General features: G+C 38.1%; 1 protein-coding gene across 2 annotated transcripts in view; it reads left to right on the forward strand.

The window, feature by feature from the left end:
• The first annotated feature begins 864 nt into the window (after window positions 1-864).
• Window positions 865-14,256, forward strand: part of khdrbs2 (KH domain containing, RNA binding, signal transduction associated 2) — a 56,366-nt gene continuing 42,974 nt past the window's right edge. For both annotated transcript variants that reach the window (XM_010773175.1, XM_010773174.1), the window contains exons 1-2: window positions 865-1,217; window positions 12,349-12,476. In XM_010773175.1, the coding sequence (XP_010771477.1) occupies window positions 1,094-1,217; window positions 12,349-12,476 (252 nt within the window). In that variant the 5' untranslated portion in view covers window positions 865-1,093. The remainder of the gene's footprint in view (window positions 1,218-12,348; window positions 12,477-14,256) is intronic.

Raw genomic sequence — 14,256 nt, forward strand, 5'->3', positions numbered from 1 at the left:
TTTAATTAAGTGGAGGTGAAAGGTCGCCTGAATTCGTTTTTAGAGTGTACCGAGGTAGGCTGATTAACATCCAAGTGCACTAATGAGTCAGAATATTTGCCCTACTGAAAAATGCAAATGCAACATTAGAAAGAATTCCTTTTTGCGGTTTATTCTTGTGGTAGGTTATCATTTAGAATACATGTAATAAAAAGAGAAATCTCAGTCATGCAGCAAGTGTTCAGCACCTCAGACAGCGACACATGGGTTTAAAACCTGTCCTTGCTCCATAAAGTACATAATGCAAACATAGTTTTAGGTGTGAGCTACTCTGGGAACTTAACAGAAACTCACAGGCCACCTTTTTATTTTGCCCCAGCTAAATTAAGAAACTAATTGGATAAGGAATGTTTTTCTTGGAGATAAGGCACTATCTCCCTTACTAGTAAGACTTTTCATCCATAATTAAACTTATCATACACACTTTAATTTAGACTCCACTGATAGCTCTTACAGGGCCTTACATCGTGACTGGCACCTTATAACAAATGTACCTTGACCTTAGGCAATAGTTTTTTAATAGGCAACATAACAAGCATACAAGTTAATATTCTTTCATTTTGTAAGGGAAATATTGCAGGTATTATTGTCAACCACTGCAACGTGAACTTTTTTTATTTGTATTTCTTAAATCCATTCCCTCCATGCACATTGCTCAATTGGTTTTCGCTCAGCGGGGACCGGCTTTGTTTTCCAGCAGCGCCTGTCCCGGAATATGGCCGATAATGATGCTGAGGGGCGGGGAGCAGCGCGGGCTGCAGACCCATTGAGTGTGAGAGTCTGGCGGGGTGCCGAGGGGAGGCAGCAGGCAGCGGTGGAGGAAATGGGCTCACACCTCTGAATCACAAGTCAAAGCTTCCTCCAGTCGCTCACACCTCTGAATTACATCTCAGCCTCCAGTCAGGCATCTCGGAGACCCGGGACGATTTATTTTTGGAGGGTTTTGTTTTTTCTTGTGGCGCTCTTTAGACTGGTAGATTGAAGCTACTGAAAAGCCGGAGCGGGAAGGTTTACAGTTGCATTCCGACACTCAGCCCTCTGTCGCTTCACCTCCATGACCGGGGAAGAGGTCTGCTCAAATAAAACAATGCATCCGGAGAAGTGCTTACCTGAACTGGTAGCCGAGAAGAAGGGCTTGGACCCCACCTATGTTCATGCCGTGCGTCTGCTTGCAGAAGGTAAGTCAGGTATTGTAAGTCCTCTTCTTCAGAGGCATTCACCATGATCCCTGCAATTAAAAACCATCAGTGTTGGATTTTTGTGCAAGTAGCTACAGTGACCCAATGTGAGCTTATTATAACCCACTGCCCTTGACTCTTAATGCTTGTTTCATGGCAGTGGGTTTACTGTGCTGTGTGTTGGATGCAGGCTCTGTTGTTTGGCTCCAGTGCATAACTTTTCTGGGGGTTTCTCATCCAGGGAATATTGCAGTAAACAAAGAAAGTAAAGTGAGTGTAGTGAGTTCTCACCTCCTATTGTAACCCACTGCCCTCCAAGGTCAAGTTCTGGCAGACAACATCCACAACATATACTGAGGCTGTGTATGGATTAGATCCCCAAGATTTAAAATGGAACCTTTCTAATTGGCTTTAATGTATAATTAACTGTGGAAATAATGCACTGTTTATTTTTAAGGTTGAACATGTTCATGTTTATGATTTTGCCAGCTGTTGCATATTCAGCATATCAGGATTGCAATATCTTTTTCAGAACATAATTACTCAGTTTTCAGTAAATGCAACACTTTCTTGATTTAAAATCCATTACACTCATGAAATTACATCAGTCGGATATTTTGAGGAGATCTACCTGACACATAAGTGCTATTTGTACAAGGAGTCATGGATACAATATGAAAAATACAACTGCAACACCATTAATGTGAATGTGGAATGGTATTTTTGTTCTCTTTTTATCACAAGTTATGACTGCAAACTGTCATCAAGGTCACAGGGGGGGACCTAATGCTATTGACACGAATGTTCTCCATTCTTTCTTCTGATTTAACGTTACAGTATATCTAACAGGTCATTATAATCAGCTCCAAACTGCAGCATTAAAATAAAACTTGATACTGCAGAACGCCTCTGTGTCCTTCACTTGCTAACAATGTGTCACTTTCAAACAAAGCTCATTATCACAAAGCAAATTCAAAAACACAGCTCAGCTCATTTGGTCTAAAATATATTTCTGCAGTTTTGATTCAGAGCTCTGAAGGTTTGAGTGATGTGCTTTTTTGGGTGATTTAATTTACTTTTATTCTGGTGTCATAGAGTCAAAGGTGTTCAGGCAACATGGGTTTAAAGGACTCTATTAAAAACAGGGGCAAGAAGACCACCAGGAAAGAACTTGGCATCGTATGTTTGTCTCAGAAGATAGCAAATATCAGATATGAAATGACCGAACTAAAACACAATGCTTTCATTGGTGGTATATTAACCCTCAACAACATTTCAGGTAAACAACTTTTACTTACTGCAATGTAAATATTTACTGTAAAGTAATCTCAAACATCTCAATCATATATTCCTGTAACATGTGACCAATTGGTTTGAGTAAATTATTATTTGTTACTTTTTTGTCCGAATGAAACACCACTTTTCTTGCTTGAGCAGTTTCTGACAAGTTGGTTGAAAGCGGTAAAGTAAGTCTGTCAGATTAATGCGTTCTGATTGGAAGGGGTGTTAGTGCTCTGGGGACTCCCGCCCCTTGAGTTTTGCAGCTGAAATGTGTTGATGAGACACCTGACAGGCCAGCTCTTGTTGTTAACTGTGATGCAGATGGGATCATCCTTCACACAACACACTTTGCCAAATGTACTGAAGGCTGACTCACATAGAAGGATTCATACAAAAATACATTGTCATTATAATCCACTGCAATCCAATGTCAACCCAGAACAGTATGCATCAAACACAATTGTGGACAATCAGTTTAATAAACTGTCAGTTCTTTCTATCATCTCTGAAAATGTTCAGCATAATCATCTGTGAGCAACATCTGTTAATAGCTTTAAAAACTTTCCACAAAGTTTTTATTATTGTAGTCGTTTATTCCTCATAGATAATGTAGAATCACATATATCAGAGGACAGTTACAAATGACAGATGTATACATTCACAGCTAGTAAATCATTGAATAGCAAAGCATGTAATCCTACATTATTCACATCATACACAACAAACAGCACAGCATGGAGTCACTATGGTCTCAGTTTAGCAGCTTCATATCAAGTGAATAAGTGTTTAAATGATGTTGCCTCAAATCATTTGAGTGTCTTTGAGCACATTTAGTGCTGTTTGGGAACAATAGTGGTGGGTGGTAATAATTCTCATTTAGAGCAAAGTGTGAGCTGGATTTGTGATGAAAAGGGAAGAGTTTTATGAATTCCTTTGTAATAGATTTAATACAACATGTATAAGAGTTTTTTGACAACAAAAGTGCTCATTTCAGACCTTATTATCATATTTCAGTGTAGCGTACACCTAATGAAAAACAACAGCGTAGTTGTTTGTTTTAAAGTGGTTTGAAGTGAGTGTCAAAACTGGAAGCCTTTAATGGATCCCAGTGGTTTTCCTATGCCACGTAGCCCGGCCATGCCATGAAAACTAATGTGATTCCTAAGAAGTTCAAAAGAAAAACAGACAGGGAGGCAGACATGCTGACATGTTGAGAAAAACAAACTGCTGTGTTTATATTTGTAATGTAAAGGGGAACTTTCTCACATTTGTTTTCTCAATCTAGTTAGCAATGTCACTAAGCGTTCTGACAGGGTCTGTAATATTTAAATGCGCTCACAAATGCTGCTAGGCACAGTGACAGGACAAACAAATCTGCATGAGATTTGAAAGATGTAGACTTCTCTGAATAAAAGATGAGATGAGATATGGAGGAGGACCAACACTGTGACTCATATTAAGTAAAGCATAAGAGAGCATGGACATGAGAAGATGTGGTATCTATAAGAACGTTTAACCTAACTACTTGCTCAGAAGTCCTCCTTACCATAACTCTACTTTACGAGCAACAAACTTCAGGCTGCGGTCGGGGTTACTGCAGTTATACAAGCGTGTCGGAGAAGTACATTAGCCTTTAGGTAGCGTAAAAACACAAAAGGCCCTCGAGAGGCATTGTTTAGTTTGTCCGCTCATAGCAGACTGTGAGGAGGACCCACTCCCTATGTAGAAAATAGTATAACGAAAACGCGATTTTTTGTTTCAGGTAATTGTATTCTAATGAATACATAGTTATGAGTATTATTCTCCCCCCCCCCTACCGCTCAAGGGCTCTTTAAGATTTTTCCCTTACACAATTTCATGATTTTGCCAGTTTAATATCCATTGAGTACAATATTTTCAGTTTTAAATGCCTTTGTCTTAAAACTTTCTGTTATTAAATCACCATTTTAATCCACATAATATATGAGTTTTCTTATTATCATGTATTTGTCCTCCTTGCATTTAGCCAAAGGAGGAAACATTGTTAGATAGTGAGGAAGTAACCAGCAGCAAATTACAGTATTTTTCCATTTCTGCTTGCACACATTGTCAATGTGAGAATATACTGTGCCAACTCCCGGCTGAGGAAAATGCTCAGTCACGGCTTTATCGAAAACAAGCTCACACCACATTTTGGGCAATGACCCTTTGACTTTAATTAAAATTAATCAGACAATGCATGAACCCATGCAATACACTGCAACTGTTTTAGCCTTTGGTTTCAGTCAGCTGATAATGAAGTTATAATTAGTTGTTGAGATGGTTAGATTCAATCAGTGACTGTTCAGTAGACATCAATAGAACTCTATACTCTGAATATGTCAGACTTTACATCCAGAAAGAGTTGCTGTTTTTGTATGGTGCAGTAAAAATACATATTGCAGGGGCACTGGCTTCCCTCACAAATACATGGCCTGCTAAGTCGGGAACGTACAACTTTGTTATAATTGATTTGGACGATGCCTCACCACAGGATCCAGTTCTCTCTCCCTCTGAAAAACGACTTGCATTTAATCTATTTCTCTCTTATTTAAAAATGGCCGCTCCTTTCATCAGTCTATCCATTATGGACTGTTCAGTATCCAGCAGTGACCCAGCTCATAGCGTAAGAAAAACAGCAGCCCATGTGGTATGACCTATCAAAAGGACACAAAAATTACATTTTAGGAAAGTGATACATTGCATTACATTTTTCAACATTTAGCCGACACTCTATCAAGACTGAGTTACAATAAGTGCATGGGTCGAATAAGATTAGACTCCAAGGTCGCGAGCATTTCAAGAATCTGAAATAAGTGGATGAGCCAAAGCAGCGGTGCACACAGACAAGATATTTTAGAGACTGTGCCTCAATGTTCACATATAACAGGAACATTAAATAAAGAAATGGGATTTTTAAAGTCAAAAAAGGAAAAACAAGGAAAATAACACAGAGTTTAGATCACACATTTAGGAAAGAAGCTAAACGACACCAAGTCTTCGGGAATGTGTTTGATAAATCACTTTCAGTTCACTTGTAGGTGACTTATTTGAAGTGACTGCCAACTTCATTACAGATTCACACAGTATGCTTTTGTGGAGGCAAATGTATTTGTTGTTATAAGGGATTTCAAGTCTGCTTACATTGGTCTTTTTCTTTGTTTAGGCATTATTTATAAACCACTATGCTGGTGGAAGCCAATGTGCTGTTCAACATATCATTAACAGAGACTGTCCAATCAGACAAGGAAGTCAAGTTTCATAGGGGACAGGATGCCTAAGCAAAAATAAAAACAAGACAGCAAAAACTGATGATCAATCAATCAAATAATAAATAGGTCAATAATTGCTGTAACAGTACAACAACATTGACATTTACTATTAATTACATGTCAGTTAAATTATACATCAACATTAAAAAACGACCAAAATAAATATAATACAAAAAAAACGGTTCAACAAGTCAGAGGCATAATTGCAGATCTCATTCATGGAGCTCTGTTGGACATTTGTCATCAGAAGGACTAAAGTGAAGACAGACACCACTAATCATAATCATTTTCCAAGCTCCATGTCGTCTTGCTTTCTTAATATGTGTATTGATATTTTCTTTCAAAAGATTCAACAGCACTAAATGGTCAGCCACATTAAATATATCCCCTCATCTCCTCCTTATCAAAGCCAAGTATCCACCCTCTAAAGAAGGAATACATACAACTTGTGTTTGTTGAACAAAGACAGTATCAACTGTGGTAATGTTAAATGTCACATGCTTGAAAGTTGACAGTCAGACACACAGAGAACTCAACAACAACACAGCAGTGAGAATATACAAGAAACACCTGGAAGTTATATCCAGTGGTAGTGAAAAATATGAACATATATGTATAACAGCCAAAATGCCTCACACATAACAGAAACGTTCAATCACCCATGCACCCTCAGATATAATAAAGTATAACTGTACAATTACAGATGTATATTATAGAATTTCAGTCACACATGTCATGTATAATACCATCACACTGTTGGTATAATGGAATACAAATAACATATACTACACATATATATATATATAGACTACTAGAGAAACAAAACATATAGGCCATGTTGTCTGCAAAATCTTTCAATCCTGTCCGACTTGTTAAAATAAATATATGATATTTCAACCACCGTCATGATTAAAATGTGTGTAGGTTGCCTGCTTTTTAATATTTCATTAATTTGAAAAGTAATTCGTTTTTCACTTCGCTATCCATCGACCACTCAGCAGAGAATTTGAAGATGGCATTATAATTACATTGAAGATTTAATACTTTATCAGTGTGTCAACGGGCTCTATGCAATTTGCCTCAGTGCGGCTCAGTTAAAAACACATAAACAGCATGTGGCCAACCTATTTCCAACCCCATGCATTTACATTCAACATCCAGAGTGAATAAGGACAGAATTAATTGCACATCTCGTCTTCCATTCCCCCCCCCCCATAGGTCCACACTGCTAAGTGGAGCCCTACCTCTTTCCGTGTTGGATGTGAACGAGCAATTAGGTATTGGAAAATAATTACATTGATTCATTTTTGCATTGTGAAGTCTAAGATATAGCACTCAGTAGGTGGAAGAAATCAAAGAACAATTTAGCCGTATTCAGGCTAATGGATGCACTCTAAAAAGCCTTTGCGTTTTGTAACTGCAGTTGTAAAGGAAAGAAGTAATAATGCGAAGGAAGTAATAATCACTCAATTTCAGTATTGACACATTTAGCAGGGTAAATATAAATAAAGAGACTCTCTAATCTTACAGTAATGGTTTGTTTTCACAGATTTTTAAAGATTGATAGAAGCAACTAAACCTGATAGAAATAGGAGGATCAAATATGTTTTTCTAGCATTCACTATGCAGTTTTCTTTCATGCTTGTCGAATCCTTTGCTGTTATTCAAAGTTTCAGCCAGGTTTGCAAAATAAAAGGCTAGCACAGTGAAAAACTGGGAAGGACGCACAGAGCACGTCAGATATCAGATTTTCCTTTGTTGGCCGTGATGAGCTTCATCTTCATGCTCTTGTTTCATCTCATCAAGTCGCTTTGTGGCACGTCAGCGCTACAATGTGGGAGTTAATCAAACGTTTTTTTATATAGGGACCAGTGATGTGTTTGGTTGTATCATAGTGTGTGAGGTTTCTCTGAGTCCACATTTATCTGTTGACCCATCAGAAGAAACAAAACATAAACCCCCTAGCAGTGCAGTAAGAGACAATTTCCACACACCAACATTATCAGGAATGAAAGCATACGCAGTTTACAAACAGCTCCCATCCAGCAGCAGAAGAAAGTGTATGCTTTAGTTGCGCGGACTGTCTTGGCAAACAACAACTGAATCCAATAAAGCTACGATGTGAGGATAAACAGCCGACAGTAAACATATTATCTCTCAACAAATGGTGCCGCTCCCATTCCCCCTTCTTCAGATGTTATTGAACTTCTGCATACATGCTATTATTTACTGGCAGCAGTTCAAACACAGTAGCCCATTTATGTTTGTGGTATTGTCCGTTTAGCAAAATATACGAGAGCTTCTGGTGAATTCCAGTCTATGCAAGTAGTGAGAGATAATATCAGTGCAACACAGTCCATCATCCTGCCATACCTCAATAGAAAAATTGTTTTTTGCTCGGCAAGAATGTCCTGTTTAGTACATAAACTCTCCGGTTGTGCAGCAGGTTTACTGAAAGGAACTAGTTTCTGAAATAATGGAGCACCATCTCTGTTAATAGTCGCTACAAAATCAAATGTGTCATCTTGCAATACTAATTTATATAAATAGTTATCACCGCAATAAACTGTATTCTATTGACATGTATATAGACTTTTTGCACTACTTTTTATTTTGTATTTTATTATATATGTTGCATTTTTGGAGGAGCTCAGGTCAGAAGAATGTCCTTGCCATTGCTACACTGTAGCTTGTGCACATGGCAATAAAACCTTTGAATCTTGAATCTTTGAATATCCAAATCTCCGTTAGAAGCTTGTATTATAAAAACTAGGAATACAGTTCTGTGTATTGATATTTTACTGGTGTCCAGGATAAATGAACTTCAAACTGTTTCTCAGTCTGTGTTGCTTCATACAGACCAAAGCTGGTTTTAACCTTAAGCCATGGCAGGCTGACCATTTTTTTTTCAGTTGCACAAATGTATCTAGTATAGCTGCCCAGTTAAACCACAGGTTTTATTTTTTATTCTCGGTCACTGAGAAAAATCAGCAGCAGCAGCAGCTCCACTGAAGCAGTTTGGGCAGAGCAACACAGCCCCAGAATAACCGTGAGTGTTTTACTCATTCAGTTCCCCCAATGAGATCTTTTTCATCCTGTGTGAAACCAGTGACCTTCAAAGCACATTCTCGCTCCTCTGATCTTTTGACTCCCGTCGCTCCTTGCAACATATTTGACAACGATGATACTCATGTGAACATTTCCCCAGATATATATATATATATATATTTATATATATATATATTGTAAGCTAATTTTACTCTATGTGTTTCTCTTTCCTCATTCTCTCCCTCTTTTTCTCTCACACACATAATCTTCTTCAGAGTTCACTGGCAGGCTGCAGACCGGAATAAAGGTGTTTCCCATGTTGTGCTGTTCCAGAGTATAATCATGTTCATTGGCTAGAAATACACTATTACTTTATTCATAAAATATAAACACCATGTCCATTTGACAGTGAAACTCTTCATAATAGAAACATAGCCAAAAACAAATTCTGACCCAAGCGACCAAAACTACTGTTAGAGGATATCAAGAGATGAATATCCTCTATCCTCAAACCTGAGACTTGGACAAAAAACAGTTCAAATGCAAATGAGCTTTATACGATGGGATGACTAACCAACATATATGATAATACTAGTACTCAAACTACCACAACTTTAACAATCGACAAGTATTCTGAATTTAAGTAAAAACAAATAAATGATCTTCCTGATGCCCAATATCTTGTTGACCCGTCCATCGAATCAAAGCTATTTTGTATGTGGACGTTGTGACTATATAACAATGTCATCCACTTTTGCTGATAATTCTTATTGCTTATAGAAGGATTTGTTCTTAAAATATGCTGTTTTTAGGGTGTTAGCTGATGACGCGTTGGTTATTGTTGAGAGAACATGCTAACAGCTCTTTTGAGACGGCTTTTAAACACAGCAGGGCGTTTAGCTTAATACTAATGTCAGCTACATTGACATGGGGAAAAATAGTTTTGTAGGTATTTAATCAACCTCATTCTGTTAGCCTGATTATGCCACTAGAGAACAAAAAGGAGCACCTATTAGGGCTGCCTGATTTGGATATAAAAACGAATTGCGACTGAAACTCCAATTGTGATATGATTCACGATATTGGAGGGATTGATCTTTTCAAATCATTATTTTCATTATCATTGAAAGAAATTGAATTTCCCTTTACACTAGCCCATATTGTGATTTCAATGGAAGTTCTATTAATTGTGAAGCTCTAAAAAAATCAAACATTTTATTGTGATTCATTCATTGGGGACCAGGAATGTACCACAATGCATTGCAATTCATCCAGTAGTTGTTGATATTTTTTCGTTTGTGTGGTGGACCCACTGACAATCTTTGACATTCCCAGAACCCAATCACTAACAGAACTTAATTCACATTCTCCTCCTGTATACAAACATACTGTATTCATCAGTACCTTGTCTGTCTACTGTCTATAAAGCAGAGCTATCTCAAAATGTGTTTCTGTTTGTAAAGGTTATGTTTGATTTATCTCCTCAGGCAAGAATGCATAAATGCTATTTTTAAAAGACATGTTTTTTTTCCTGGGACACCTGTCTGGTGTAAAGTGTCACAAAAGGAGGTGTGAATCAGCCGCGTGTTGATGGGAATAAAAGGTTGGAGGGGTCTTTCAATCTGTTTACCTGTGATTCAGCAAAGGTTTTCAGGCACAGTCTGTACCCAGAGGCAGGCGATGGTTGTGAGTAAGCATTACCTGTTCACAGAGTTCACAGAGTTTACCGATACAGTCCTTTCCATTAGAGCCCATCGTGGGATGTGAAAATACACTCTATAGTGTAGATTTTTCAAATAAGACTGAGTGCATTGAAAACATTATAGTCTAGACTGGAATCATTCTTCAAAAGTGATTAACAAAATTCTTTCTTCGCTTAATATTAGTAGTTTAAGGCTCCTCCATCTGGTATCGATTTCTACATAATTGATTTCCTACAATTTTCAACATTCATTTATTAGCACCCGCCCACTTGGATCAGCTCAATCTTTCCAGGAAGTTTTGTAGCCTCGGTGCGAGTCATCCCACGAAAAAGAAAAAAGTAGAGACGGCATGTTCCAATTTAAACGATCTTCCTCGGACAATCAGGCACAATCAGAGAGATTGTGTCACGCTGGAAGAAATCGGGCCATTTCAAGCTGTTGGAGTTTTGTCTTGGTGATTTCCCAGACAATAGCAATATCAAACAAATGAACCCTGGGTGTAAAAATGATACCACTGGCCATTAGGAACTGCTAGTGGGTGAATGTTGGAACTGAACAGAGGGATCATTAAGCTGGAGTAATGGACGTCCAGAAGGTCACGTCAAGGAAAAGTCTCGCTGGGAACATAAACCAGAACACTGTTTCAACATGGCATTACTTTTAGCCTACTAGTCAAATCCTGGGAAGGGAAACATGAATCTTATGGTGGATTCAGCCCCCTCATGAGAACATATTCCTTTCTGTGAGCAATTTCCTTCCTCGGTGAACAGAAAAGCGGAGGAATGCGTCAATCCGAATGTTGTTCAGTGATAAAACATTACATTCATTTGTCCGTAATGAAACATCCAATTGGCTGCCGCTGTTTTTGATCTCAGCTCTATCCACTGGCTGTTGACAGCTCAGATAACGGTGAAGTGCTCCAGACTAAATGAACTCTTGAGTTTGTTAATAATGAAACCAAGTAGCTGTTGCTGACTCGTTCTTGGTCTCGTTCAGGAACGTCCTTAATTGTGTAGCCCGTGTGTTGCAGGCTGATAATTGTAATTCCAACGGTTATTATACAAGGAGCATCCTGCTATAGGTGGACAACAGATAGCTTCATTTCTGGAGCACTTAATGTGTTGAGAGTGGTTCAGCTCAAGTGCTTTAATATACTGTACATCAATCAAGAAAATAGCTCTGCACAGGGTGTTCCTGTCAAACTCACCCTGACATTTAATATCCACTACTCATTTCTCATCTTATTACATTAAGGGCTGGGGAAACTATTGGGCTAATTTGCACAAGATTTGCCTATCCTGCAGTTTGATTGGAACCAATGATCTGCAAATATGATCTAGGAGAGTTCACAGATCCAGTCTTTACCAGCCCAATGGACTTTCATCTGATAAGTTTAATACACCATTCGTGCAAGTCCCAGGGATCAGAGACTGCCAAAAGCCCTGAAGAGCTCAGTTTGCAGCGAAGTGAGACGCGGCGAGTGTGACTGTTTGCCTCTGTTGTTATTTTGATTGGAATTACTGGATCATGAGATTACAGAGCCCAATGTAAAAGGAGGTACCAGGAGTCAGTAGGATAATCTAATATAATTATAAGTTTCCAATGTGAGCATATTTACAGCTGAGATACAAAATAATCAGAAAGATATTTAACCGTAATGCAGAGTAACGTTTCTCCCAATGTGACTCCAGCCTGTTTTTCATGCCGCTGTTGGCTCCAAAGTAATGCAGAAGATATTGACTAATGTTGTTTTCAAAGACATAAACTAATGATCTTTTCATCTGTTTCTTCTATTTTGTTTTCCTGCAGAGATTGAAAAGTATGAAGGGGATGAATCGAGAAAAGATGGCAGCACTAACAAATACCTAGATATCATCAGCAATAAAAATATCAAGCTCTCTGAAAGAGTTCTCATTCCAATCCAACAGTATCCAAAGGTAAGAGACGCAACAGCACTGTGTTATGACTGTTTTCGACTATAAAACTCAATGTAAGGTAAGGCAAGGCAAGTTTAATTATATAGCACTTTTCAACTCAAGGCAATTCAAAGTGCTTTACAAAAATGAAAGACATTAAGAGCATTAAGAAACATATTATAAAATGAAAACATTCATTTAAAAGCATTGATATAAAATGACATTTAAAAACACTCATTTAAAAGCAAAGATACATGAATACAAGTTACAGTGCAGTGTGAGATACACACATCTGAAATGTTTAGGTCTGACTCATTCATTGCCAACTTTTTTGCAGAAATAGTTTTCTATCACCTCCCTTTCTTTCTACTTTCTCGTTTAACTTGTCCTTTAGTTATTTCAAGTGTTTCATGCTAAACGAACCCACCTTTGGAAAATTATAATCTGACCCCATGGTACCTTTTAGTTTTCGCCGAAACTATTCCTCTGTTCTATTTTTAAATGCACATAGTTAAGTTTACCTTGTCTTTCTAGGACTTTTTTGGTATCCTCCGTGAACCAGGGTCTTGAAACCAAAACGGATTCCTGTACCCCATGGTACCTTTTTAGTTTTCGCCCAAACTATTCCTCTTTTTTTTAAATGCACATTGGTTAAGTTTAAGTTGTCTTTTCTAGGAATTTTTTGGTGTCCCTCCGCGACACCAGGTGTCCTCCGAGCGAACCAAACGACGGCCCCTCTCTACACTTGGACTTAACCACCTATGAGGGAGACTTTAACCCCAATAATGACTTTAACTACCTTCGGGCGCGGGACACTAAAGGCCAAGGACTTCAAAGTGCTTTACAAAAATGAAAGACATTAAGAAAATGGCATTAAAAAGCAAAGATAAAAGTTACAGTGCAGTTTAAGATATGAATATATCAATTAAAAGCAGCGGCAAAAAGAAAAGTCTTCAGCCTGGATTTAAAAGTAGTAAGAGTTGCAGCGGACCTGCAGGTTTCTGGGAGTTTGTTCCAGATATTTGGAGCATAATAACTGAACGCTGCTTTACCATGTTTAGTTCTGACTCTGGGGACAGAAAGCTGACCAGTCCCTGAAGACCTGAGAGTTCTGGATGGTTCATAATTTAGCAGTAGGTCAGAAATGTATTTTGGGCCTAAACCATTCAATGTGTATCCAGTTATTACTTCTTGTTTTTTAGTTAATGGTATCGATACGCCTACTGTGGGTGTAGATCTATTGTTAATAAGTGGTCTTGTACAGAGTTAAAGTTGTTGTGGTGCGCTCGTCACGTAAACTGAATTACTTGACTACACAGCTTGAAAGGGTTCAATGTGTTTCTGGTTTGCTCATTCACAAAAACCTCGTTTTAAGTCTTGAAGTTTTCATCACGACTCAAAGTCAGACGTTACAAGTTTTATTTGTCTATTTTCAGTCTTAGATTCCTCATAGGTCCTGAAGACCTGGACTCAAGTTGTCAGTATAATTTTGTTACTGATAGTCGGATAGATAGAGTGATTTCTTTATAAATCCTAATTTCTGATTACATTCGTCCTTAAACCTTATTTGACAGGTAAGATCGAAAATAAAGTCATCTGACCTGATGACATACCACAGAAGTGTCCAGGTGATTTTTATATATGTCTTTCGGGACGGTCGACTAACGTTCTTGACAGACGACGGAGCTCAGAGGAGTGTTGTGGTTCTTTCACCATTTTGAGTGAGGACAAGACTTTCAGAAATGTGCGAAGGGACACACGAAGTATTAACTAAAGTTTTATAGATAGTAGACCGGACGCC

The sequence above is a fragment of the Notothenia coriiceps genome, unplaced genomic scaffold, assembly GCF_000735185.1.
Source record: "Notothenia coriiceps isolate Sejong01 unplaced genomic scaffold, NC01 NC01_scaffold00012147, whole genome shotgun sequence".
Lineage (NCBI taxonomy): Eukaryota > Metazoa > Chordata > Actinopteri > Perciformes > Nototheniidae > Notothenia > Notothenia coriiceps.